Source organism: Pyrus communis, chromosome 2 (genome assembly GCF_041283825.1).
Source record: "Pyrus communis isolate YQ-2024b chromosome 2, ASM4128382v1, whole genome shotgun sequence".
Classification (NCBI taxonomy): domain Eukaryota; kingdom Viridiplantae; phylum Streptophyta; class Magnoliopsida; order Rosales; family Rosaceae; genus Pyrus; species Pyrus communis.
Genome location: NC_142566.1, coordinates 23254627 through 23280193, shown reverse-complemented (window position 1 = coordinate 23280193; position 25567 = coordinate 23254627). Strand labels below are relative to the sequence as shown.

At 37.2% G+C, this 25567-nt stretch overlaps 4 protein-coding genes across 7 annotated transcripts; 3 read left to right on the top strand and 1 right to left on the bottom strand.

Moving 5' to 3' along the window:
- The first annotated feature begins 3326 nt into the window (after positions 1 to 3326).
- Positions 3327 to 7188, top strand: LOC137747127 (protein TIFY 3B). Of its 2 annotated transcripts, none has more exons than XM_068487147.2 (5): positions 3327 to 5198; positions 6016 to 6118; positions 6227 to 6428; positions 6527 to 6584; positions 6706 to 7188. In XM_068487147.2, exons 1-5 carry the CDS (start codon positions 5083 to 5085, stop codon positions 6854 to 6856), a joined length of 630 nt encoding a protein of 209 aa, XP_068343248.2. In that variant the 5' UTR covers positions 3327 to 5082; the 3' UTR covers positions 6857 to 7188. The 2 variants fall into 2 exon arrangements, with proteins under 2 accessions (XP_068343248.2, XP_068343246.2); XM_068487145.2 differs by having other exon boundaries at positions 6010 to 6118.
- Positions 7189 to 7504: 316 nt separating this feature from the next.
- On the bottom strand, positions 7505 to 9952 carry LOC137747126 (protein FATTY ACID EXPORT 2, chloroplastic). 2 transcript variants are annotated; one of them, XM_068487144.2, is made up of 3 exons: positions 9409 to 9952; positions 8115 to 8249; positions 7505 to 7855 (listed from the first exon to the last, which is right to left on the bottom strand). In XM_068487144.2, exons 1-3 carry the CDS (start codon positions 9854 to 9856, stop codon positions 7716 to 7718), a joined length of 723 nt encoding a protein of 240 aa, XP_068343245.2. In that variant the 5' UTR covers positions 9857 to 9952; the 3' UTR covers positions 7505 to 7715. The 2 variants fall into 2 exon arrangements, with proteins under 2 accessions (XP_068343245.2, XP_088543963.1); XM_088687837.1 differs by lacking the exon at positions 8115 to 8249.
- Positions 9953 to 11167: 1215 nt separating this feature from the next.
- On the top strand, positions 11168 to 13896 carry LOC137748590 (N-acylphosphatidylethanolamine synthase). The gene is made up of 4 exons (XM_068488758.2): positions 11168 to 11646; positions 11751 to 11836; positions 12181 to 12318; positions 13258 to 13896. Exons 1-4 carry the CDS (start codon positions 11307 to 11309, stop codon positions 13561 to 13563), a joined length of 870 nt encoding a protein of 289 aa, XP_068344859.2. The 5' UTR covers positions 11168 to 11306; the 3' UTR covers positions 13564 to 13896.
- Positions 13897 to 16713: 2817 nt separating this feature from the next.
- Positions 16714 to 25306, top strand: LOC137747477 (kinesin-like protein KIN-14E). Of its 2 annotated transcripts, XM_068487591.2 has the most exons (24): positions 16714 to 17031; positions 17267 to 17524; positions 17823 to 17895; positions 18109 to 18240; positions 18322 to 18563; positions 18697 to 19024; positions 19623 to 19722; positions 19806 to 19987; positions 20256 to 20371; positions 20495 to 20597; positions 20804 to 20956; positions 21050 to 21196; positions 21306 to 21506; positions 21587 to 21751; positions 21822 to 21926; positions 22033 to 22173; positions 22295 to 22489; positions 22769 to 22895; positions 22997 to 23199; positions 23317 to 23499; positions 23817 to 23912; positions 24109 to 24306; positions 24436 to 24707; positions 24823 to 25306. In XM_068487591.2, the coding sequence occupies exons 2-24, from the start codon at positions 17358 to 17360 to the stop codon at positions 25010 to 25012; spliced, it is 3819 nt and encodes a 1272-aa protein (XP_068343692.2). In that variant the 5' UTR covers positions 16714 to 17031; positions 17267 to 17357; the 3' UTR covers positions 25013 to 25306. The 2 variants fall into 2 exon arrangements, with proteins under 2 accessions (XP_068343692.2, XP_088543955.1); XM_088687829.1 differs by lacking the exon at positions 17823 to 17895.
- The last annotated feature ends 261 nt before the right edge of the window (positions 25307 to 25567 follow it).

Genomic DNA, 25567 nt, shown 5'->3' with positions numbered 1-25567 from the left:
ACACGGTTCCATATGATAAACCTTTCAAAGTAGACGTTAGCCCCCCACAACTAAATCATAATGGTTGTTTCTAACGTTGTCAATAATCACTTTCCTAGCGTACAGAGTAAGAACATGTGAACGATAAGTCCTCTATCTTCACTTGCCAAGCCTTGTAGCCTCACTAGATTTTCTAATTAGGAGAACTCAAAGTAGCACTGTGGAGATATATTCTCCTTCTATCCATGTCCCATGATGATAACAGTGTTGCTTGCCATTGAGATTAGGTTAAGCTTTACGCTTTTAATTATTCCTATAGCTTAGAAGACTTAGGAGTCCAAGTGGGTATTGATATAATTTTTTCTAGAGAACTATTCAAATAAGATTGACTAAAATGCAGTAGGCGTTAGTTGAGGGTGAATAAACGATATAAAACATAGGAACAAGCATATAATATGCAAGGTTCTAAAAAACGTTAGGCGCTAGTCGAGCGGCTATCAGGGACCTAGCGCCTAGGCGGGCGCCTAGGTGGATTTATGTATATTTATTATATATATTATAAAATATAAATATATTTGTTAAAATTTTAGGGCTTTTTATGTTAGTTTTATAACATCTACTCAATCCACATATTTTAATTATTATTGGGCTTTGCTTCTTTTCGTGATCAAGATTGGGCTTTGCTTTTCATTTAATAAACAACCTTATTTCTTTATATAAAAATAAATTTCTTATTCTTTGATGACATAGACGTGGCAAATAGATAGCCACATCTTTCTTTCCACAACTATCTTTCCACTTTAATTTCCTATATGCTCGTGAAACACAAAATCCCATAAATCTCTCTCTCTCTCTCTCTCTCTCTCTCTCTCTCTCTCTCTCTCTCAGCCCGTGAAACACAAAATCCCAAAAATCTCCCTCCCTCCCTCTTTTTTTTCAGAAACCTCTAACAAAGCAACCATGGCTATCTCTCTCTCTCTCTCTCTCTCTCTCTCTCGTTCTTTTTCCAGAAACCTCTAGCAAAGCAACCATGGCTATATTCAAATGCAGACGCAGATGGGAGTTTCGATGCAAATGCAGAAGTTAGAATTGTAGATTCGATGAGAGTTCGAGACAACAATAGTTGCAGAGCCTTCAACGTTGGCAAGAATTTCAAACCGCCTAGATACCCACCGACTTTTGTAACGATTTCCCCCAAATCGGATCGGGAGACCACCGCCGAACGCCTAGGCGCCACTGATAATATGTTCATCTAAATATTTAGTAAGTCTCTTACAATTTATTTAAAACATAAAATGCATAATGAAATTTATCTGATTTCTATTTGAGAGAGAGATAGGGAGAGAGAGAGAAAGAGAGAGAGAGAGAGAGAGAGAGAGCTAGAGGGAACCTAGACTTGCCTATGCGCTCTTTTTTATTTTGGAGTAGGATTTTCTTCCCTCTTATTACCATCCTCTTCTATCCCCTCCTCTCACACTCTTTTTTTTTGTTTTATTATCTATATAAAATTTTCAAAATAAGATGCAGACATGACGTAATCACAACCGTTTAAATAGGAGAGGATATAAATGGAGAGAGATTAAAAGGAAAGAAAATCATACTCTTTTTATTTTTAAATGCCTAAATATTAATTAGAGCAGTGACCAACTGCCTAGTTTGTTTAAGCAGAGATTTTTAAAACACGCCAAAAAGTCATTATCATTTTAAAGTGTGCATTTTCTCTTATGTATTTTTTTTCTAAGGAACGGTCCCATAATTGATTATTTTACATATAGTCGGATAAGAAGCTATCAGCTGAGACTAGCTTAAATGACTTTTTCCTATTCTACCTGTAATTTTCATTCACCGTTTCGTACTCTAGCAGCCCTTCTCTTATAAAAGGACAAAGCAAATAAAATCTCCAGTAAAACCTTTATAATTGCTTCTTTTAACCCATTTCAACCTTATAATTGGTACCAATAGGTTGACTATCTACAATCTATGGCCATCACAAGCTTCGTATCCATGCATGGAAATAAATTCATTTGAGAATAGTTGTTTCCAATGTTAAGTCCTTCAAAACATATGTTATGACTTACAAAGTAATTTGCATATGCTTGGGCACATTTAAGATATTTTTCGAAAGATCACTAGGCATTTAATACCTTAAATAACTCCCTTAAAGAGATAATTTAAAACCATTTAGTGAACTAATCCACTACGTATTTACTATCTCTATAAAGAAGCAAATTACATTTCCAATTGTTCTTGAGTTGATATATAATCTCAAATGATAGCTAAGCCACACTAAAAACTAATGAAGATAGATTTCTTATCTTCACTTGTTATGGCTTTGTCCTTAGAACTTACACAGTTCCATATGATAAACCTTTCAAAGTAGACGTTAGCCCCCCACAACTAAATCATAATGGTTGCTTCTAGTGTTGTCAATAATAGCGTACAAAGTAAGAACATGTGAACGATAAGTCCTTTATCTTCACTTGCCAAGCCTTTGTAGCCTCACTAGATTTTCTAATTCGGAGAACTTGAAGTAGCATTGTGGAGATATATTCTCCTTCTATGCATATCCCATAATGATAATAGTGTTGCTTGCTATTGAGATTAGGTTAAGCTTATAACAATGTTGCTTGCTATTGAAATTAGGTTAAGCTTTAAGCTTTTAATGATTCCCATTGCTTAGAAGACATAGGAGTCCAAGTGGGTATTGATATAATTTTTTTTAGAGAACTATTCAAATAAGATAGACTAAAATGCGGTATGCGTTAGTCGAGTGGTGAATAAATGATATAGAACATAGGAACAAACATATAGTATGTTCATCTAAATATTTAGTAAGTCTCTTACAATTTATTTAAAACATAAAATGCATAATAAAATTTATCTAATTTCTATTTGAGAGAGAGAGAGAGAGAGTTGTGACCCTAAACAATTTAAAAAAAAAAAAAATAATAATAATAAAGCATAAAAGTTACAAAATTGCAAACCCGCCTAAAACCAACTAGGCTAGAACTAGGGGGAACCTAGACCTGCCTATGCATTCTTTTTTATTGTGGAGTACAATTCTCTTATCTCTCAGAGCAATTCCATCCCTAAAAACTTTGCGCCAGCACCTAGCTCATTTATCCACTCAAGTGAACAGTAATAGACTTCAGTGTACAGTAATAGGCCAAAGCATCTCCACCCCAAAAATCAAATAGCCTAGTCAATTTTATTAAAATATTATTAAATATTATTAATTTTTATTATAAAATAATAATTTAATTTTTAACAAATGCATCTCCGCTCCCCTCCCCTGCCTCTGCCTCAGAAGCTCCCCCACCGCTCCCCTCCAATGTGCAGAAGAAAGAAACCCATTAACAAGATGAATGGATATGGGAATAACACAGTGGAAGGGATATATATATATATATATATATCTCTCTCTCTCTCTCTCAGAACCTCAGCCTCGAGGAGGGCGTCGAAGGCCCCCAAACCCCCATCCCCACTGCCCTTTGCTCCGCCTGCAAATTGGGCTTCTTCAACCTCAGCCTCGAGGAGTTCTGCACCAAGATTTCTCTGCGACGCGTTGATCATGCAGGGGGTTGATGGCTCGGCCCGGCATGTGGGTTTGTCGATTTTAGGCTGGTCTCTTGCCTAGCTTGGGTTGGGTGCCGATCAAAATGCTAGGCTGGAGTGGATAGCCTGGGTGTCGGCTGATTTTTTGGCTGGGTGCTGGCCTATCAGTTCCCCGGTGGAACTGCTCTCATTACCATCCACTTCTATCTCCTCCTCTCACACTCTTTTTTTTCTTTTATTATCTACATAAAAAATTCAAAACAAGATGTAGACATGACGTAATCACAACCGTTTAAATAGGATGTGATGGAAAGGAAGAGAGATTAGGAGGGGAGAGAATCATATTCCTTTCATTTTTAAGCGCCTAAACATTAATTAGAGCAGTAACCAACGTCCAATGTTTAAGGAAGATTTTTAAAACACGCCAAAAAGTCATTATCATTTTAAAGTATGCATTTTCTCTCATGTATTTTTTTTCTAAGGAACGGTCCTATAATTGATTATTTTACGTGAACTCCGATAAGAAGCTGGCTTAAATGACTCTTCCTATTCTACCTATAATTTTCATTCACTATTTCGTACCCTAGCAGCCCTTTTCTTATAAAAGGACAAGGCAAATAAAATCTTCTGTATGATAACTTTTTATGGAGTGTCACTTTCCAAATATCACTCAAAAATTTTAATGGAAGTGAACGTTCAAGTCTAATCTTAAAAGAAGTAAGAAACAAGAAAGTAAATAACATTTTTAATCAGAGAGCTGCAGCGGGGTTCATAATTTGCGACGATCGTGGTTACTTTATTAAATATTTCAAAATATTTGTGTCGTAAATGACTCCAAATTGGTCATTGATGCAGTGATTGGGAGATTTGGCATTCCTCGAAGAATCAAAATAACATTTTGGTTATCATAAGTCTGACTTCGTCTTTTATCAATATCTCTTGGAAGCATATTTTTAAGAAATCTAATTTTGTTACCGATGCTATCACTAGTGTAAGATTTAGTAGTTTAAATGCTTTTGCCTGGAATCATACAATCCTCTCTACTGCGATCCAAGCCCTAAACTTTGATCGTGGTGCAACTGGTTTCACTCAAAATTTTTGACCACACGATCATGATTTTTTACCACAAGATCGTGGTGCAACTGGTTCCACTAAAAAACGTATGGGTAAGAAATTTCCCCAAGAAACCAATACCCCAATCTGTTCAAGCAGTTCACCTTAATGGGAACATCTCACATCAACGCAAATAATTAGAAACATATTTGTGACCACACGATCGTATGTGCTCACGACAACTCCAAAGGCGACAGATAGCACCTCCAAACGCGGCTGAGTTGTCGTTAACGTTATTAAATTGCCAGAAAGCATCTGGATTTTAAACACGTGGGGAAATTAAGAAAATGGTGAAAATTAATTAATAATTGAGAGAGAGGTTGGGTGGGTTGGTCTCCGGAAGAAGCTGCTTTTTTAATGAGTTGTTTTGTGTTTGCTCAACACTTTCCGGGAAAGTTGTGAAGCAAGCAACAAACTGTGAGGAAAAAAAAAGCAATGGAGGAAAAAGCAGAAGTTGGTTGCGATGTGAAGGTGCAGCTTTCAGAGATGGAAGAAGAAATGGTTGCCCAAAACAAGCCAAACCAGACGGAGGATGATCTGCAAAAGACCAGGTGAGCTCAAAATTTTAAATAAATTGCAAATTTAAAAACTTTTTTTGTTGGGTATTTTTTTGTTTTTGATTCGAGCAATATTCTAATTGATTTAAACTACGAGAAGGGTGATTGAAATTTGGGTGTCTCGGGAGCACAGTATTCTAGTCAACTTAGCTACGAATTTTAGGTCCTTCTTCGGTTGAATTAAAAGGGTTTGGAAAGAAAGGGTCAATCTTTGACCGAGCTTTGGATTTAGGAAGATTTAGTTTCTTGGGGATGGAAAAAGATATTATTTTGTATATTATTGGGGGTTTTATTGCAAAAACAAGAAAATTCACCTGCACTAGTTGTAATTATCTGATTTAGATAAGGTCAATTTGGATTTATGAGCCCCCACAGGTGCAATTTGCAGAGTGATACTGTTCGTGTTTGTTTTCCTTCAGATTTTCCAACGTTGTTTGGTTTGTTGGTTAGCAATTTGGAAACATTAATGTGATTTTGTTTGAGATCTGATCTGGTAGTTTCATGATGTCGGTAGATTGTGTTTGTGCTTAATGTTTTTGTGGTGCTTTCTGCTTTGGAAACAAGAAATTAGGGCAAAATATATAGCAGATTAAGTTATCATGTAACTCTTTTTCTTTTAAAAGCAACTCTAGATTTGGGGCCTGTTTGTTTCTGTCAAAAGCGCTTCTGATAGAAGCGCTTTTATGAGCCTGGTTGCTTCTGGAAGAGTTAAAAGCGCTTACTACCAGTCTGTTCAATCTCAGTTTTCACGTCTGTTTCATGCTAGGTTCACATGAGACTTTGTTTGTTGTTCTTTATGTTTGAGTGCCAGGAAAGTACCATCTGCACTAAACATTACCTGTCCTGCTCCGGCTCAGCTCACCATCTTCTACGCAGGGAGCGTGAGCGTGTTTGACGCCATTACTGCGGAAAAGGTACGTTATTTTCTACCCTTAAACAGCACAAGCATAAGCGTTTTACATGTAACTCGGTCATTTATGAGCTTGACAAATTTTGTACTTGCGCACTTAAATGTGTAATAGGTTCGCGAACTTATGCTTATTGCGGCCGCTGCTGCTGCTGATAAGAAGACTAGTGATGTGAAGAATACCGCGACAAGCTGTCCTCCAAGTCCACTGATTCGTACAGGATCGTCCACGCTGCAAAACTCTTATACTGCTCCTGGTTCACCAGTGGTCCAGCCCTACCCTGAGCAGAATAGTTCCATTTGCAAATTGCAAGCTGGTAAGAATTCAGTACTATCGACACGGTGATTGTAAATTCCTTCTGAGAGTATTAATGATGGCTTCGTGATTCCGGCTTCATTGTTTCTTTTGGTTCAGAATTTCCCATTGCAAGGAGACATTCTCTTCAGCGTTTCCTGGAGAAGCGACGGGACAGGTGCCCCCTCGCTAAATCCTGTATCGGTTTTCATTCTGTCACCGTACCTAGGCCGTCTCAGTTTACACATCAATTACTGTGTTTAATTCTCGTTTTAATTGTTTTTTGTTCATTCTTTCAGGATGGTCAGCAACAGTCCATATCCTACTTTGCCAGCAACACTGAAGGACGACGATGCAAAAACTAACCTGAGCGATAACGCTTCTCCGGTTGTGGGTTGCTTCAAACAATCCGCCATGGTTCAGGAAGAAACTCAACCTTCTGTTGCCTAGCCAGCTTGAACTTCTATCCCTGTTTATGTCTCAGCGTATGTGTTGTAATTTCGCAAAGACCTACATTTAACCAGTGATTGTTGTGTCCGACTCGCCCGTTTGTGTAATCGGGGCCATGCGTGTACAAGTTCTCCGTCGATTGAAACAGATTGGTGGTCGACGATGAATTCTGTGTTCGATTGGTGAAGAATTCGTAGATGTGTTGGCCCTGTTTATGCCGAGGCGGTTAGACCGCACTCGTCGTTTTACATCGTGGAATTGCCAAACAGATAACAAAACTATTTGTGCGACTTTAGTCGTGTGGTGAATTTTAAGCTGCTTGTTATGTTTCATCCAAGTTTGAACAACAATTTTTTGGTTGTGCATTTCTATGGCACCCGAAGTGCATTGGTCAATCAGGTTTCGGCAGTTAGGTACGGTGGCTGAACCCCAAATGAAAGTTCCGGGAGGAACATTGTACCGTGTGAGGCCATAGTCCCCGGGTTCAGCACTCCACACTGCATTGCATTCGATTTCTTGCAGTTCTTTCTTTCTGCAAGATTTCATGTGCTTTGCGGCAGGGCATACCGCTGACATTACCTAATAGTTGGAATAAATCCAGTGAACAGGATGGGAATCGAACTTTCATCATAGGTGGAAGCTAGGAGCAAACCAAAACCGCATATAATTTTCACAGTGAGAAATTGTCGAACAAACATTCGAAGTTTCAAGCACGACATCCTCCAACACAAAGTTTACATGCCTTCCTCAAAAGCTAATGCTGATAATCCATACCGGATATTAACAACAAAAAAAGAAAGATCCATAATTCCAGACGGTATACTCACATTTATTACAGTCTAACTTACATTCTGCATTTTCAGTGTGCACTGCGTAGAATTCCATGTAAGTAGCCACCAGTCATTACAAGCGACACAAGAGAGACGATGCCGGCTGGAAAGATCTTCCCTGACTTCTTGAAACGAGATCCCATCACAGCCAGGAGGGCAGCAGACAACCCTGGAGGTTGGAGAAAATGACAATTAGTAATTTGTTAAGGTCGAACAAAATTAAGATATTGAACTGCACTCAGAAAAAGCGAAAACGGGATAATCCTAGAATCGCCCGTATTTAGCGGCATTATACAATTGAAATAATGTCATTAAAGCAGATATGTGGAAGAACCATTAAAATGGATATAAAGCAAACATAATCTTCCAATCAACTACTGCAGCAACTATCAACATAAGTACATGAGATGAGTGTGATGACAACTAACCAAGCCCGATAGATGATGCAAAAACTGGTCTTACGGGAAGCTCAGTAGAAACATAAAACAGTAAGGCGGATGATATTCCCCCTGCCAACAGTGACTTCTGGCTGCCACTCTTCAAAAAGCCCATAAGGCCACCCACTGTCAAAAAAGCAACCAGACATCAATAAACTGATATGTTCCTAGGGATGATTGCTATCCACGAGATAATTATTTGATCCCAAGAATTGTTGTCTTGGAACACAAAGCTAAGTAGAAGTTTGAACCTAAGCAGGTACCTCAAGCACGAAAGATTTAGTGACATTTGGAAGATACTAGACTGAAAAGCTTCTCGAAACTTCGAATTTGCAAACACAAAAGTTTTCCTATGAGAACCATCCACATCCATAAACCCACCTATATGGCAATGCTACTAAAAATCACCTATAAACTTGCAAGTACACATTACAACCACAATCCATGAGCATGACTCCGTAGCGGAATCAGAGATCACGAATAAAATCGGAAACCAACCCGTCACACTAATCGACATCAAACCCGTCCCACTTAACCACCTGCACAATCCTCAGGTGTGGGGTTTTATCACAAAAGGCCTCGGTGTTAATTAGAGAGGGGTATTTCTATTTAAAGCACTCTTCTCTTCTCCCTCTGTCCGATGTGGGACTGGAGGTTCCAACACTCCCCCGCACGTGAGACCCCACTTATGGGTCACACGTGAATTTCCACACATCGGCAACCATGTGGAGCCATGTCGGGACTCACCCAATCACGCGGGGCCAATGGGGACCCACCCAAACACGTGGCATCTTTGGCCTACGTGGACAATCACGCGGGGCCAATGGGGATCCACCCAATCACGTGGCAGTACGGGCCCGTCCCCTGGCTCTGATACCATGTGGAAATTTTCAGGTCAACGGGCCTAGGGCCCACTCCAACAACACCGATACTGTCCCCACTTAACCACTTGCACAATCCTCAGGTGTGGGGTTTTATCACAAAAGGCCTCGGTGTTAATTAGAGAGGGGTATTTCTATTTAAAGCACTCTTCTCTTCTCCCTCTGTCCGATGTGGGACTGGGGGTTCCAACACTCTCTACTTCCTTTGGCATTACAAGCACCACTCAAGGCCTAGACTCAAACTTTAGCCACAATCGTAACAAGTTAACAACCCAACAGGCAAAACCTAACTATTATCTGCCTTCCTAACCAACTTTAGAAGCTAATCAAAGATGTTAACTTTACATTTTACAAGCTAATCAAAGATGTTAACGATTCGAAAACAAAGGAATTTGATTGATTACCTCCAACAAGAATAGCATATCCTAGGGTTAGTTTCTGAGACATCGACATCCCTTTCTTCTTGCTCTCTTCAGGTCCCTCCTCACCCTCCCCTTTACCCTCGCTATTATCACCTCCACCGCCTCCGCCGCCGCCGCCTCCCCTACCGCCAAAATCACCCCCACCGTCTCCGCCGCCGGCAACCGGTTCGATACCGATATCCTTAGTTCCTGAATCAACAGTGAATACGGTGGAAGTTTTGGTGTCGGAAACCACTCCAAGCTTTTGAATCGAGGTGGTGTAGCTCAAACCGCGAGAAGCTCTGAATCCGTGAAAGGTGAGATTGTTGTTGTGTTGCAGGCGCCGAGCTCCGCCGCCGGCGAGGGGAAGAGAAATGGCGGTGTTGGGGAAAGCTCCGATTTTGGGGCGTAGGAGGAAAAGAGAAGACTGGGAAACGCACAAATCTGCCATATGTGTGATGTCACTTTCTCATTTTGGTTTCTGGATTCTTCGTTTGTCTTTCGGTTTTTTTCTACCGACTTGGGTACTTACAATGGGGATTCTGAAATTTTCAAATTATATTCATTTATCTTATACAATTAAAAATTATTTTAATATTTTTATTTTAAATTAGTATATAACTAAAATTGATCGCGCGATAAATGATAAATGAACACAATTTAAAAATCTCCATGATCCTCATAAAGAGGATCTGGCCTCATGGGGTACTTACTACCTACTTCTCCACGTGGCAAGTACGAAGAAGAAACAAATATTTGAACTTTTTTGCAATAGATGGATGTAAGGGGAATATTTTGCAATTTTTTTTCACAAAATAAAAAATAAAAAATTTACTCGGAGAACACTAAACAGACAATAAAGCATGTTAGAATCATTTTCATAGATCATTTTTGTATGTTTAATGTGGAGTTCTTGTGTCTTATCAAGTGTGGCCACACTAAGGTTCTAAAAGATGTTAAACGTTATTCAGACGATGGATTGAGCCTAATGCCTAGGCGAATTTTAATAAATTTATTATAAATAAGTGTCTATTTATATTTACAAAAATACATAATTGTATTGAAATACATAGATTGTAAAATACAATGACATATGAATTAAAGTATTATAACATATTAATAATACATGGAACAAACATATCATGAGTGTTCATATAAATATTCAATAAACCTTTTACATTATTAAACAAAAATAAAATCTAAAATGACAATTACCAATTTTCTATCTAAGAGAGAGTCATGACTTAGGCGGGCTAAGCGGACGCTTAAGGAGTTCTAAGCGCTATTTCTTAATTTTTCAAATGCTTAGAAATTAATTGGGATGGTAAATAGTTGCTTGGTGCCTAGGCGGTTATAGGCGAGGATTTTTAGGACACACCCACAAAAATTAGGACTCAAGTGAGAAGTGACTTTATAAATTAAGTTTTTAAAGATTACAAGGAAGAGTGAGGCAATAAATTAGAATTATGATGAATTAACAGTTTAATTTAGTCTAATATGACACACTTTTTAGACTGTTAAATTGTTATTTCAGAACATTAATTCAAAATTAGTTTTATCTTCAGAACAATGATTAATTCAGAATTACAATGCTGGAATTTTTTTTTTCTTATTGGAAAAAGGTCATTATCGTCACTTTACATTTTCCAAGAAACAAGTCGACCTTAAATGTAAAGGCCCAATGGATAAGATTAGGAAAGGCCCACTAGGCCCAAGATGAAGCTTCCTCACCAATTTCACTAGAACAAACCTCACTCCACGCGCAGCGAACCACAAACGAAATTAACACACCCTGCCTTTCCGCTAAATTAATCAACCATGCAGCGTTCGAAATCACGCCAATTCGATCCCTGATCGATGAAATCCAAATCGACCCAACTGGGATTCCGCTGAACCAAATCATGGGTCGAAGAATCATGGAATGGGCTGCCCGGTCCGATTACGTGGGCGGCATACCCAGGAAGATGGTGTTAACGACGGTTGGGGGTATGGCGAAGGCCGTCGTCTCCCTCTTCAACTCCACCACCGTCCACAATGCCGACACGCTTCTCCGTCTGGTCCGGTCTCGGCCTAATGGGGTCCCACTCGTCACTGTCAGCAACCACATGTCCACCATGGACGACCCCTTTTTGTGGGCTTTCAAGGGGTTCCCCATCACTAATGCGAATTTGTCGAGGTGGGTTTTGGCCGCCGAGGACATCTGCTTTAAAAATTCAATGCTTTCTTACTTCTTCAGAGTTGGTTAGTTGAATTTGGTTTCTTTTCTTTCCTTGATTTGGGTTTTTTGCACATTGTATCTGTTATTTTGGAGGTGGGATTTGTTTTTTATGTGATGATTTGTTCAGGAAAGTGCATTCCGATTACGCGGGGTGGCGGCATTTATCAAGAACACATGAATGAAGCTCTTGAGAGATTGAGTGAAGGTTCATGGGTAATCACTTCTTAATCTTATTAAATGTTCTTAGTTTCTGCTTAATGGGTCAGTCCAGTTTCACCACTGAGTTGGGAGCTATTCAATGTTGCTTAGGATGTGACTCTGCTGAATTCAATGGCATATTTCGGTTTGCATAGCTCAATGTTGTGTTTTTTAAATATACAGGTTGTAACTTTTCGGGTTGATGGGTTCTTCATTAGTTGTTTGTGAAATGGAATGTTGCCTTATAGAATCAGTAGTTTTTTAAAGTTTTTAACTTGTTCGGTAATGTATAATTCGTTGACATCTATGTGAAAGTTTTGGTTATTCAAAATTCAAACTTTTGGATCTCTGATGGGCAGTTGCATACATTTCCAGAAGGAAAAGTGTACCAGGAAGATGCACCTATAAGACGATTGAAGTGGGGGACCGCTAGTCTCATTGCTCGTGCTCCTGTAACCCCTATAGTTTTGCCAATTGTGCATACTGGATTTGAACAGGTAATTTTCTTTTCTTAGGATTCTTCCTCTTTGTTTGGACTTTTGTTTCAACCAATTGTGTGTGTTTCTCATAAGATTTTGACTATATTGTTATTAGATGTTAGTGAACTGCTAAAGATGGAAACTTCTCAATCCCCTCCCCACTCACCCCAACAAAATGCAGTACTGACATGTTTTATAAACCATACATTATGTACAACAGTATCACAAGTTATCTGATTGAATATTCTTTTCTCTATTCCCTGCGAAAAGTATGACGTGAACTTCAGTATTAGTTTCATCCATTTAACACGACGGTCCTTGATTGATTCAGACTTCCATTTCCTTGTCTCTCTCTCTATCCAACATACTCTTTGTCATTTGTAGTGTGGTTCTGATCAATTGACTGAAAACTTGAGCCATAACATTGTAACCTGACGTCCAAATGGCTAGCTGTGTAGTTTGGGAATGATTGCTACACAGAATATCATTGTGGAAAATTCAGCCTTACATTTTCGGGATATTAGAATTTTGGTGTGGCTCAAAACCCACTGAAACTCGTGAACGTGGCAGTTAAAACTGTTTCTGTTATGCATTCAATATGTTATGAAAATATTGCACTACTGACGTATGTTTTATTACATTTGTTGAAGTTACCTAAGCCGTGCCAGAATATCTAGTGAAATAAGCTGATATCATGAACTTCTGCTGTGCTATTCAACAATTTGATACACTTTTTGGTGTTCACGTCTTACTCTTTGAAGTCCTGTACAATGATTTAGTTAACTGGACTAGACATATGACGGAATTTATCCATTTACGCAGAAAGTAAAATACATATTAACCTTACGTTTTTGTGATCTTTTATTTTTGGTTATATTAACTATACCATTACCGATCTTTTATGACACATTTGTTCAACATTGCTCATCTCCCATTTGCTAATATTTACATTTCCAGGTGATGCCTGATAAGTTTCATCGTGGTAAAAGGCCTCCGTTTCCGTTATGGAATAAGGACATTAAGATAATAGTTGGCGAGCCAATGGAATTGGACCTTCCTGAAATGAGGCAGATGGCAACCTCTCTGTCTCGTAAGACTTCACATTCTACGTTAGGATGGCCAAGCAGTTGCCCCGGTGGTTTGGACGAGGCAGCTCAAAAACATCTGTACAGTGCAATTTCAGAGAAAATCCAAGACGTCATGGAGCGCTTACGGATTTTTGCTAAAAGTTTTTCAAAGTCAAAGGATCAAAATCTTTGCTAGCATAAGTTGTCTTTCGAAGCATGTCCAACAGTTGGAAAAATGCAATCCGACCATCGTAAGACATAGTGCTAAACGAGAAGCATATCCCTGTACTCCAGCATTCAATCACTGAGTTCTGGCTCCGCTTAAGGAACAGGATCCGGCCAGCTTCTTTCATGGCATGGCACTATAGAGATGCAGTTGAATGGTTAGTTTGTAGTTGATTTACACGACTTGTATTCTTTTATGCAGTTAGATTGTATTGATTGCCTTTGACGAAAATTCTGGAAATTTGTAATGGGGTGGGTATATTAACTTATTCAAATTTAGTCGAAATTAAATAAGATTTTCTCATTTTTTTTTTCTTCTAAGGTTCGAAATCTGCAATGGATTTTTGCAAAATTTTTATAATGAATCGGTAACTTACATACTAAATATCATCAATATTCATTGATTTTCCTATAACTCACCGATATAGGGTGAAGTTTGTATTTTAACCCCTCATTTTCATATCCATTCTTGATTTTTTGACGAAAATGTCAACAAATTCATACATATTTTAGACACTAATTGTAATCATGTCTACGCATTTGAATTTGGAATTTGGTTTTTATTTTTTATTTTTTTAACGAATAACTTCCTTTTTTTTCACTATTTCACTAGTGTCCACTACAAGCTACAAGAACACTTTGACCTTAAACGTTAAACCATCTAAAGAAGATGTCATTTTTAAAGGGAAAAAGAAACACATGTGGGCTCATTCCACATGTTGCTCCACATTTCGACCAAATTTTTGTTTTTGTTTTTTTTGAACCAACCAAATTTTTGTTGTTGCTGAATATGCTTTGTTGGATATTAAGATAATAAGGCATTGCTCTGCCTAAAACATTTGGACGCAAAACTAGCAACTCTTAATTGCTTGAGCTACAAGTCTCTTACAATTATAAGACAATATTTAGAAAGCGAAGACGGACTAATAATAAGTTAGGTGGTTCCAAAATGTGATGATTAGGGTTTGCTTAAATTAAAAGGTACCATCATTGTTGGAGGGCAATTTGTCCGGAGAAGCAGAAAATGGACCCTCTTTTCACCTGCTGCTATAAATAATTTGATGTAGATGGAGTGCAGTTGGTTGCTTTTACATGGTTGTTCTCATTAGACCCATTTGTTTGTGAGACGTACCCACTTCTCATCTTTCTCATGATTTCATTTATAGCAATTTAAGCTCCTTGACTTGTTCTACTTTCTGGGTTATTATTGTTTATTTCTGTCATTTATGACATTTATACAAAAGAGTTTCATTTTTACTTTTCGTTTGGTAACTAAAAATTTATGATCATTCAACTTTAGATTTGTCGTTGAAAGTTGAGATAAAAATTAAAATTGAGTGACCATGCATTTCTTAATCACTTGGTGACCACGTAGTTGTCATATGAAAAAAACGTAAATCTAATTAATTAAGCAATAAATTCATATATCCAAATTTGTGTTGCTAAGTCAATCAAGTGGCAACACTCGTGAGTTGTATTAAACTCTTCTTCTACATTTGGCATGTTTGCCGGCAATGCCGGCTTCTTGACATTAGGGGCATTTCTATATAGCAAAGCAAGATACTTTGAATATCCATTTTTGTAAAAATAGAATAAATAGGGACCCAATTTCCTTGTTTGAAATGCAGGCTCCCGATGGGACATGGCATGACTTGAGAATTTTCTTACCTTCTAAGACATGGGGTGTTCCTATACTTTTGACATTGACAAAGGGTAAATATGACATTTTCTTAATTGGTAGATTTGTAAGGCGGTAAGAATTGACAAAAATACGTACGACTGTAAATGCTATGATTATAACGATATTGTGTTATTAGATACTTAACTTGTTATGATGTTAGACTCTAAATCTATTTGAACCAATCTCAAAAGGCAAAAATATAATCATGATCATTTAAAAGTGAAATCATGTCCAAACATGTAGTACTAATTGAACTTGAACATGATGAAATTGTTATTAAAACCACAACTAAAGTTTCAAATTACTAAGTTTTAAATTGGTAGAAGAATCTTTTAAGAACTACAAAATACTAAGTTAATGTAGTCCTAATTGAGAATGTTATGATTAAACAATGTCTTATCATACACACACAGACACAGACACACACACTAGCATATGGGCACACACAAAATGTGTGAGAATAATTTTTATTTTTGTTTTTGAAATAAAAGGAGAGAGGAAGAGAGGAAGAGAGGAAGAGAGTGATAGAGAATGTGGGAATGAGAAGTTTTTATTTATTTTTATTTTTATTTATTATTATTTTTTTTAAATTAAAGATTTGTTAGGATTACATGTAGATGAGGTTTTGAAACAAAAAAAAAAGCAAAATTTGGTTGTGTGAAATAACATTTCTATCCCATATTTTTTATTCATGTTCTGTTTTAATTAGAAGGTTAAACTGGTAATTTCATAGGATTTTGGTTGATAATAAGTGTTTTTATTAATTAATATATATATATATATATAAATAAAATGACCAGCTGATGGATAAGTCACAATAATCAACCATTTCGTGGTAAGGAAGACTCAAAGATATTAACATGTGACATTATATTGTCAGATTGTGAATTTTGCTTGGACATTAAAAATGGGCAAACAAAATAAAAATCATTTACAAATTAGAATCATATCCAAATTTGTAGGTACTAATTGAGCTTCAACAAAAGATATTATTGTTATTTTTTCTCTTCTTTTTTGTAAATTTTAAGTAAAACCATAAACAAAAGTGAAATTGTTGGCTTCTAAAGTAGGAAACTTGTAAGGATAAAGTTAGATGGGATGGGCCCATCACCAAAAAACTTCCCACAAGTACAAGCTTTAGCGGGTGGAAGGCCCAAAGTTTGGGGGGCATCTCCCTCCCGTCCCAGGACACTCCCTAAATTACAATAATACCCTTCCATACCTTTTCAAATTTTATATGCATCGTACCAATAAAAACACCCTCCTCCTCGGGAAAAAAAACGAAAAATTCGAATTACATATGAGTAGAGGTACGAGGATATAATGGTCATTTCGCGCTCGGAAAACTCGAAGAATTGAAATGCACACAAAGTCGCACCGAACGCGCAATAAAAAAAGCAAAAGCTTTAAAAAATAAATGTTTGCTGAATTTACGTAAGTACCCTTTGTCATTTATAATAGTCTCGTGATTCTCTCTGCTTTTCACTGGAAGCAGTGGTGTGTCCGGGTTATCTTTGTAGCTCAGATCTCTCTCTCTCTCTCTCTCTCTCTCCTCTCTCCGATCGTTCATGTTTGCAGAGGTCAGTGTCAGAGAGAAAGAGACCTTCTTCTTCCCTGTTTAATCGATTTATGAATGTCATATTACATTTGATTTTTTCTGGGCTTTTTTGTTGTCTGTTCGTTCTGTCTCTCGATCTGTTATCCCCTCAGAGGCAAAATCCAAAGACCCAATTTCAGGCAGGCAATAATTTCATCAAGGTTGGAGCTTTTTTTATTTTTGAGGCTTTTTATTTTCTGGGTTTGGTCGTTTGTGGCTGGATGCTGCTCCTTACCATGGAAATTGTCGGCTTTATGTGTTTATTTTTTGGTTTTTGGAGGTTTCTGGAAATTATTAGGATGAACAGATTATGTTTTGATTGTGTAACGTTTCGTATGAATGTGTTTTTTACTTGGTTTTTTGTTGCATTTGTTTTTGTGTTGTTCTGAATTTAAGGAAGATAACCTCGTACCTGAATGATTTGAGGACCTGAAGCTGGTTCTGGAAAGTATGTGTGTGCGTGTCTGTCTGTGGGGGTTGCACTGAAATGACAATGGACCTGCACCCGTCAATGGCGCAAAGTGTTAGAACAAGTAGGTCTTCTTTTAGCTCTAGCAATGGCAATGGGAATACAACTCCTTTACACAGCTCTGCTGCTGCTGCATTTGCAAATGGGGATGATTATGACAGTGATAGCTCCAGCTTGGCACCGCAGTATGTTCACTCGCATGTTCCTCTTAACCAGTGTCTTTGAATTGCGCTTTGAATGCCTTCATTGTTCCGCTTACCTGTTTTATTTGGAAGCATAATCTAGAGTGAGGCATGACATATTATCTCTGGTTGTAAAATTGTGATTTGAAATCGGTCATGATGTCTAATTCATAATGGTACAATAAAAAAGATGGGTTCTTCAACATTCTGGTTTGCAAAGCTGATAAGCGGATAGCAGTTTACTTGTTATGACGTCGTATTGCCTTTGACTGTCAGCATTTTCTCCACTTGTTAATTGCAGAACACCAAGGACCTTGTCCATGGACATTCCAGCAGAACTTGCTGGTGCAATACCCTTGATTGATAGATTTCAGGTAGGAGCATATATTCTCTAATAATCAACGGGATATGCTGACACACACCTACACAACATGTACAAGCATACATTTCGGTGGTCATTCTCCTTTGTAGTCTTTTTTGTTCCAGAAATTAAATTACTCGAATACATATAATATTTATTGCTCATTGTTTTAGGGCAATCAACAGTCGTTATGTTCTTTATATAATTTATTTTCTTTTGAAAATAGGTAGAAGGATTTTTGAGGTTGATGCAGAAACAGATTCAGTCCGCTGGAAAACGTGGATTCTTTACAAAAAAATCCGTTGGTCCACAACCCCGAGAAAGGTTCACTTTTGAGGATATGCTGTGCTACCAAAAGGTAACTACATCCAATGTTTCATAAAACTTCTATTTATTAAACTATAAAACTCTTGAAGAGCTAAATTATGTGCTTTTACAGGATCCAATACCTACATCATTACTGAAAATCAATAGTGACCTGGTAAGCCGGGCAATGAAACTGTTCCAAATCATTTTGAAGTACATGGGAGTTGATTCATCTGATGATCGAGTTACTCCAGCAAGCTTAGATGAACGGATAGAGCTTGTTGGAAAGATGTTTAAGCAAACCTTGAAGCGGACAGAGCTTCGGGATGAACTTTTTGTTCAGATTTCAAAACAAACAAGAAATAATCCTGATAAGTATGCATCGTTTTCTTTTCAGTCATAGTGTTTTGTTTCTATGATAGATAAGATTTGGGTGTGTAAAAGGCAGTGGTAAACTATTGTCAATTCTATGCTCCATGACTTGACTTAATTGGTTTTGTTATAACAGGCAATATTTGATCAAAGCATGGGAATTAATGTATCTGTGTTCATCCTCTATGCCTCCGAGCAAGGACATTGGGGGGTATTTGTCCGAGTATGTCCACAATGTAGCACATGGTGTGAATATTGACTCTGAGGTTCGAGTTCTAGCAATTAATACATTAAATGCCTTGAAGCGTTCTGTAAAGGCTGGTCCTAGGCATACAATACCAGGCCGCGAGGAGATTGAAGCGCTTTTAACTGGTCGAAAGCTAACTACAATTGTGTTTTTCTTGGATGAAACCTTTGAAGAAATCACATATGAAATGGCAACAACAGTGGCTGATGCTGTTGAGGTAGGCTTATCAACTTTAATGTGCACTATCTGTTTGGGTACCAAAGAGTAAAAGGACAAAATATCACAAAAATAAAGAGTTGAATATGCAAAGCAGAATTACATGTGCCTTACGGTCAAACATAGTGGCAACTGGCAAGCCTTTGCTTTGGTAGGTCATCACAAAATTCAAATTTTAAGCAAACAACTTTCTGGTAAAGTAAATATTTAGGGTGATACAGATACAGTAGCAACATACTGGGTGTATTTGACACACATTTGAAGTACTGATATTTAAGAAATTTTGTTTCAATCGCTTAATAACTTGGACCTTTTTTTAAGTCATTACTTCTGACTATGGCATAATGACTCTGAATTATCCAGTATGATGAGTAACCACAGTTGTGTTGCTGACTTGTCTAACTCACAAGGTCTTTTGCCACTGAATCTGTTTAGTTTGTATTTGTGATTTGCAATTACGATCCATCACCTTTAAGTACTCATAGGATTGTAATAATAATATGCCCCAGTTTTTTACTGTTAAAAGTTTCTTTATTCTTGTTCTGTCATACATCTGTCTTCTTGATTATGATTTTGATAGTTTTCCGTGTCGCTTTCAGGAACTTGCAGGGGTAATTAAACTCTCAGCTCTTTCTAGCTTTAGTCTGTTTGAATGCCGCAAAGTTGTAACTGGCTCCAAATCACCTGATCCTGGAAATGGTATTCTTTTATTTTTCTTCCTTGTGGTTTCCTATGTTAGGGTTCACTGAACATTATCTGATATGCATTTTCTTGTCACACAGAGGAGTATATTGGGTTAGATGACAACAAGTACATAGGGGATCTATTAGCAGAACTCAAGGCCGCAAAGGATCGAAGTAAAGGAGAAATATTGCATTGCAAGCTGACATTTAAGAAAAAGCTGTTTCGGGAGTCGGATGAAGCTGTCACAGATCCAATGTTTGTGCAGTTGTCCTACGTTCAGGTGCGTAATCTCAATAAAAGTATTACTAAGCTTCCTAATCCTTTGTTGTTTTTCTTTTGTGATGCTCATTAAAAAAGAAATTGAGCATTGTTTGTTGACCTGTTGTTTTGACATGGCTTTTTGAATGACACCAAGGTAAACGTTGCCTTCAAGAGCTCAAGTTGAATTTGTGAACATAATGATTTCTATCTTGATGATTAACTTCTACAGTAGTATTAGACTATTGCGATTAACCTCCAAAGTTTGTTTATATGTTGTTATGTTATAGTTGCAACATGATTATATACTGGGAAATTATCCTGTTGGAAGAGATGATGCTGCCCAGCTGTCTGCATTGCAAATCTTGGTTGACATCGGATTTCTGCGCAATCCTGAATCATGCACGTCAGTTTCTTGCTACCTTTTTGTTCCATATTTTATTTGGCTTTTTGTTATCTGTTATTGTTTTAGAGCATGTCACGTTTATAGTTGGTCTTTCTATCTTAACTTGAGGTTAATATTTTTCAGTGACTGGAATTTGCTTTTGGAACGCTTCCTACCCAGACAAATCGCAATGACACGAGCAAAACGAGAGTGGGAGTTTGATATTCTTTCTCGTTACCATTCAATGGTAAGTTACCAGAGTGGTAAAACTTTAAGTTGATATGCATGGAAATCTGTTGCACGAGTTCTTATGTACAGTTACTTTTAAAAAGAAATACAAATTTGTTATCTGATTTGGTTGTCTGTGACTCCTTGTGCATGCATCCTCAATCATACGTCTTTATTTTGAAGGAGATAATACTTTTGATATAAGACATTGCTGTTGTATTGTAGGAAAATTTGACAAAAGATGATGCAAGACAACAATTTTTGAGAATACTGAGACAACTTCCTTATGGGAATTCAGTCTTCTTCAGTGTTCGCAAGATTGATGATCCCATTGGACTTCTTCCAGGGAAAATTATTTTGGGCATCAACAAAAGAGGGGTGAGTTTATAACTTTATATACAAATATAATATATGTGTGTGTGCGCACCTCGTTTTAACGTTGTATTGACATTATGATATCACATTCCACAGGTTCATTTTTTCCGTCCAGTTCCAAAGGAATATCTACATTCAGCTGAGCTAAGAGACATAATGCAATTTGGTAGTAGCAATACTGCTGTTTTCTTTAAGATGAGAGTTGCAGGTGTTCTTCACATTTTCCAATTTGAAACTAAGCAGGTTTTGGCACCTCTCTAACTTATCTGTTTGTTGATACATTGTTTTTGAGGTTTTTAGGCCTCTTCACTAAAGTTTCTTTGACTTATGTGCATTTCTCCTTTCCATGCAGGGTGAAGAAATTTGTGTTGCTCTTCAAACACACATAAATGATGTCATGTTGAGGCGCTACTCTAAAGCTCGGCCTGCTGCTAGTGGTTCAACAAACGGAGATCTTTCTAACAATGTTAAGCCCTCTGATGATGAAGTTTATGAAAAACGTATACAGGATTTGTCAAAAGCTGTTGAAGAGTCTCAGACGAATGCTGATCAAGTAAGAAAATAAGACTTTAACATGCTGAATTGTTGATTACTGCTATTACCTGGTGGTTGAATGAAACTATGTTAATTCAGTTGCTGGAAGAATTGCGTGAAAAGCAAAAACAAGAAGCAAACATGCAAGAAGAAATAGAAAGTTTGAAGCAATCCTTGGCATCTGAGAAGCAAAACCTGACAGAAGTTAGATGTGATCATGATAGGCTTAGATCATTGTGTGATGAAAAGGATATGGCACTTCAGGTCAGTGTCACTAATTGTATTTGCACTCAATGTGCTTTAAATATTCTAACTGGATTCACAAATCTATTAGGCTGCACTGCTAGAGAAAAAAAGCTTGGAAGCAAGGCTGCAAAACTTGGGTAATCAATTGGCAGATAAAAATAACAAAACACAGCAAGTTGGTGGAATTAACCACGTAAGTTTTTTATGAAAATACATTTCGGTATCAATTTAGTTAAGTTGGTTCTATCAAGTGGTTTATGATAAGGCACAAGGGATTTTGAAAACAATATCTTACACAGGCATTGCAGAAGCTCGAAGACGAGATAAAGCTTCGTGGTGGGGAATTGTTAGCAAAAGAAAAAACTATAAGGAGACTATCTGATGAAAAAATATCATTGGAGCAAAGACTTTCTGGCCTCGAAAAGACTAAATCTGTCGAGGTAATTCCCTTGACATCTTAATTTGGTGTTGGTTCGTTGTTTCTTTTTTAATGATTGTAATGTCTTTGTTTCTGGTGCCCAATAGAAGAATCAAATATCTTAGTGAGTGTTCATTATGTAGATTGATTCTGTCGGGAAAAAGTTTGAGCAAGAGCGCAGAGCGTTAAAACTTCAAGTGTTTGAACTTGAAAAGAAGCTTGAAGGAGTTAACCAAGAATTAGCAGGTCTTAAGTCAACTCTTGCCACCAAAAACTCTGAGGTTGCTGAATTACAAAGTAGCTTAAAGGAATTGGAGGAACTGAGAGAAATGAAAGAGGTAATGGTCCTGTATAGATTCTTTAATAAAGCATTTTCTTTCATTTGTTGTATTTATTTTATATGAAAACCAATGAAAAGGGCTTGAAAACTTTGAGTTTTAATGATAAGGACAAAATAAAGGGTAAAGTGAATAGTACCAGGATTGACTTTTTAGTGTAAAAATGTGGTTTTTCGTTAAAGTGAACAGTACCATGGGCTTTTTGTTAAAACTCTCTTATTTTATGTACAAGGTTCCAAAAATGGTAAACATTGCCAACAAATTCATGTTTGATTTCAGGACATTGATAGAAAGAACGAGCAAACTGCTGCCATCTTGAGGATGCAAGGAGCTCAGCTAGCTGAGATGGAAGTGCTTTACAAGGAAGAACAACTTTTGAGGAAGCGATATTTTAATACTATAGAAGGTTGTCATTCCTTGAAATCTTTGCAATATTTAAGTAAGCCTTTTGTTCTGTCCCTTTAGTATCCCTGACGTGATATTTTTTCCATTCTATGTACTTTTCAGATATGAAAGGCAAGATTAGAGTCTTCTGTCGATTGAGACCCTTGAGTGAAAAAGAAATTACTGAAAAGGAAAGAGATACAGTTAAAAGTGTAGATGAGTTCACAATTGAACATCCATGGAAAGATGACAAATTGAAACAACATATGTATGATCGTGTATTTGATGGTAATGCCACCCAAGAGGATGTCTTTGAAGATACAAGGGTAAGGTTTTTTTGTATTAAATGGTTTCATCGAAAGAGATCTAATTTTTTTTAATTGCTATGAATATACATTTGTAAATCATTTCTAACATGTTTTTTTTACGTGCACGTAATGCAGTATTTGGTACAATCTGCAGTTGATGGGTATAATGTGTGCATATTTGCATATGGGCAAACCGGTTCCGGAAAGACATATACCATCTACGGTTCAGAAACTAATCCTGGACTTACTCCACGAGCTACTGCAGAGTTGTTTAAAATATTGAGGCGAGAGAACAACAAATTCTCATTTTCATTAAAGGTATTATCTTGTTGGTTCTGTACATTGAACAATTTTAGTGGTCGTCGCTTAAAACCCTTGCAAGAGCAAGATAAGATTGTTAATTGCTTTCGTTTCCTATGAACATGGGAAACTTCTATACAGTAAGTACAATAAAAACGTCCCATATAAATAGAAGAAAATGGGAAAAAAATACAAGATGGGCAAGAAGTCTTATCATATATGGTTTAACACCCTAAGAAATATACGAATTACATTCATTGTTGTTTAGGCTTTTGGTAATGGTTTTTTTTCAATTACTACTTGGTAATGGTAATGAGTAAATATTTTTTACGCAGGCATACATGTTGGAGTTGTATCAAGATACACTTGTAGACCTTCTCTTACCGAAAAATGCCAAGCGTTTGAAATTGGAGATCAAGAAAGATTCAAAGGTAATTTCTTCACATGTCTGTAATACTTTGTAATTCTACGAGGCCAGTGTTTTTTAATCAGACTGTGAAGAGTATTTTTGGTTAATCACATTTGATCCTTAATTCATGTTATTTAATTTTTTTTTTTTTTTTATTCTGATCTGTTGATTAGTATCACATCTTTAAGGTCGCTCAATGGTTGATTTTGTAATGTTAGGGTATGGTCTCGGTTGAGAATGTAACTGTTCTCTCAATTTCATCACATGAAGAACTGAAAAGTGTCATTCAAAGAGGTTCTGAACGAAGGCATACTGCTGGAACTCAGATGAACGATGAAAGTTCAAGATCACACCTCATAGTTTCTGTTGTCATCGAAAGTACCAACCTTCAAACCCAATCTGTTGCAAGAGGAAAGGTATATTAATATATTTCAAAATAAATAATTAAGGTGATGCACATTGGTTTGCATTCACTTCAGGTCTATTTGAATATTTGTTTGGAAATTATATTCATTAATATCTTTCTTTTACATAATCATGTGTAGCTAAGTTTTGTGGATCTTGCTGGTTCGGAAAGAATAAAGAAGTCGGGCTCTTCAGGTAGTCAACTTAAAGAAGCGCAAAGCATCAACAAGTCGCTTTCAGCACTTGGGGATGTTATTAGTTCTTTATCTTCCGGTGGTCAACACATACCGTACAGGAACCATAAGTTAACGATGCTAATGAGTGATTCACTTGGTGGTAACGCGAAGACGCTTATGTTTGTAAACGTTTCTCCTGCTGAATCAAATGTGGACGAGACATACAATTCTCTAATGTATGTCACACTTCTCTTTATTATTTACTTTTTCTAATTTCAAATAATTTGACTCTTAATGTTTCTCCCAAAAGGTAATGACTACTGTAATTTCACTCCTTTATGCTAAATTCAGGTATGCATCAAGAGTCCGATCAATCGTGAATGATCCAAGCAAAAACGTTTCTTCAAAAGAAATCATGCGGCTGAAGAAGTTGGTTGCATATTGGAAAGAACAAGCAGGCAAGAGAGGAGACGACGAAGATTTGGAAGAAATTCAGGATGAGCGACCGGTGAAAGATAGAGACGGCCGCCATTCCATGTAACTTTTCGCAGAAACTAGATTGGCGAAACTTGTAGTTGGAAATTCTAGCATTACAAGTTTAGGCAGAATTTTGGAATGTGAGCTTTAGGGTTTCGGCAGGGTAGACCACATCGAGCGAGCATTCGATTTGGTTCTGTGTTCTAGTTGATACTCTCTTTTTCTTATTGTGTTGTGATGAAAAAAGGTTGTAACCGGGTTAGGAGGATCTAAGTTGTACAGTGTGGATGGTGTGTATATATGACATACTCTTGATTTTATTTGTATCTGGAGATCGAAATTTCGTCCTTGTCTTTCATGCTTGTTTTCTCCATGTTTTTGCGTCAAAGAAAGTACAGTCCCTCAGATTTTATCCCAGCCAACACAAAGTGAAATGAAAAAAAAAAAAAAAAAAAAAAAAGACAGTTGCAGGAGTGACGAACAAATCTGATGCCCTTGTGCCTGTTCATCCTTTGCCCTGGCACTCCCCTTTGTCAGTCTTGGAGGCTTTGCTCAGGGATTACGTGACTATTTTCTACAATAATAATGCTATTTAATAACACCGTGTTGCTGATAGTTT

Coding starts and splice junctions, on each gene's coding strand:
- LOC137747127 (XM_068487145.2), top strand. CDS start 5,083: ATGGAGGAAAAAGCAGAAGTTGGTTGCGATGTGAAGGTGCAGCTTTCA. Junction 5,199..6,009: donor GATGATCTGCAAAAGACCAG/GTGAGCTCAAAA, acceptor TTTATGTTTGAG/TGCCAGGAAAGTACCATCTG. Junction 6,585..6,705: donor CTGGAGAAGCGACGGGACAG/GTGCCCCCTCGC, acceptor TCATTCTTTCAG/GATGGTCAGCAACAGTCCAT.
- LOC137747126 (XM_068487144.2), bottom strand. CDS start 9,856: ATGGCAGATTTGTGCGTTTCCCAGTCTTCTCTTTTCCTCCTACGCCCC. Junction 8,250..9,408: donor ATATGCTATTCTTGTTGGAG/GTAATCAATCAA, acceptor CTTTTTTGACAG/TGGGTGGCCTTATGGGCTTT. Junction 7,856..8,114: donor TGCATCATCTATCGGGCTTG/GTTAGTTGTCAT, acceptor TCCAACCTCCAG/GGTTGTCTGCTGCCCTCCTG.
- LOC137748590 (XM_068488758.2), top strand. CDS start 11,307: ATGGGTCGAAGAATCATGGAATGGGCTGCCCGGTCCGATTACGTGGGC. Junction 11,647..11,750: donor TTCTTACTTCTTCAGAGTTG/GTTAGTTGAATT, acceptor TGATTTGTTCAG/GAAAGTGCATTCCGATTACG. Junction 11,837..12,180: donor GATTGAGTGAAGGTTCATGG/GTAATCACTTCT, acceptor TCTGATGGGCAG/TTGCATACATTTCCAGAAGG.
- LOC137747477 (XM_068487591.2), top strand. CDS start 17,358: ATGACAATGGACCTGCACCCGTCAATGGCGCAAAGTGTTAGAACAAGT. Junction 20,598..20,803: donor TTTCTCGTTACCATTCAATG/GTAAGTTACCAG, acceptor GTTGTATTGTAG/GAAAATTTGACAAAAGATGA. Junction 22,490..22,768: donor AACTGAGAGAAATGAAAGAG/GTAATGGTCCTG, acceptor GTTTGATTTCAG/GACATTGATAGAAAGAACGA.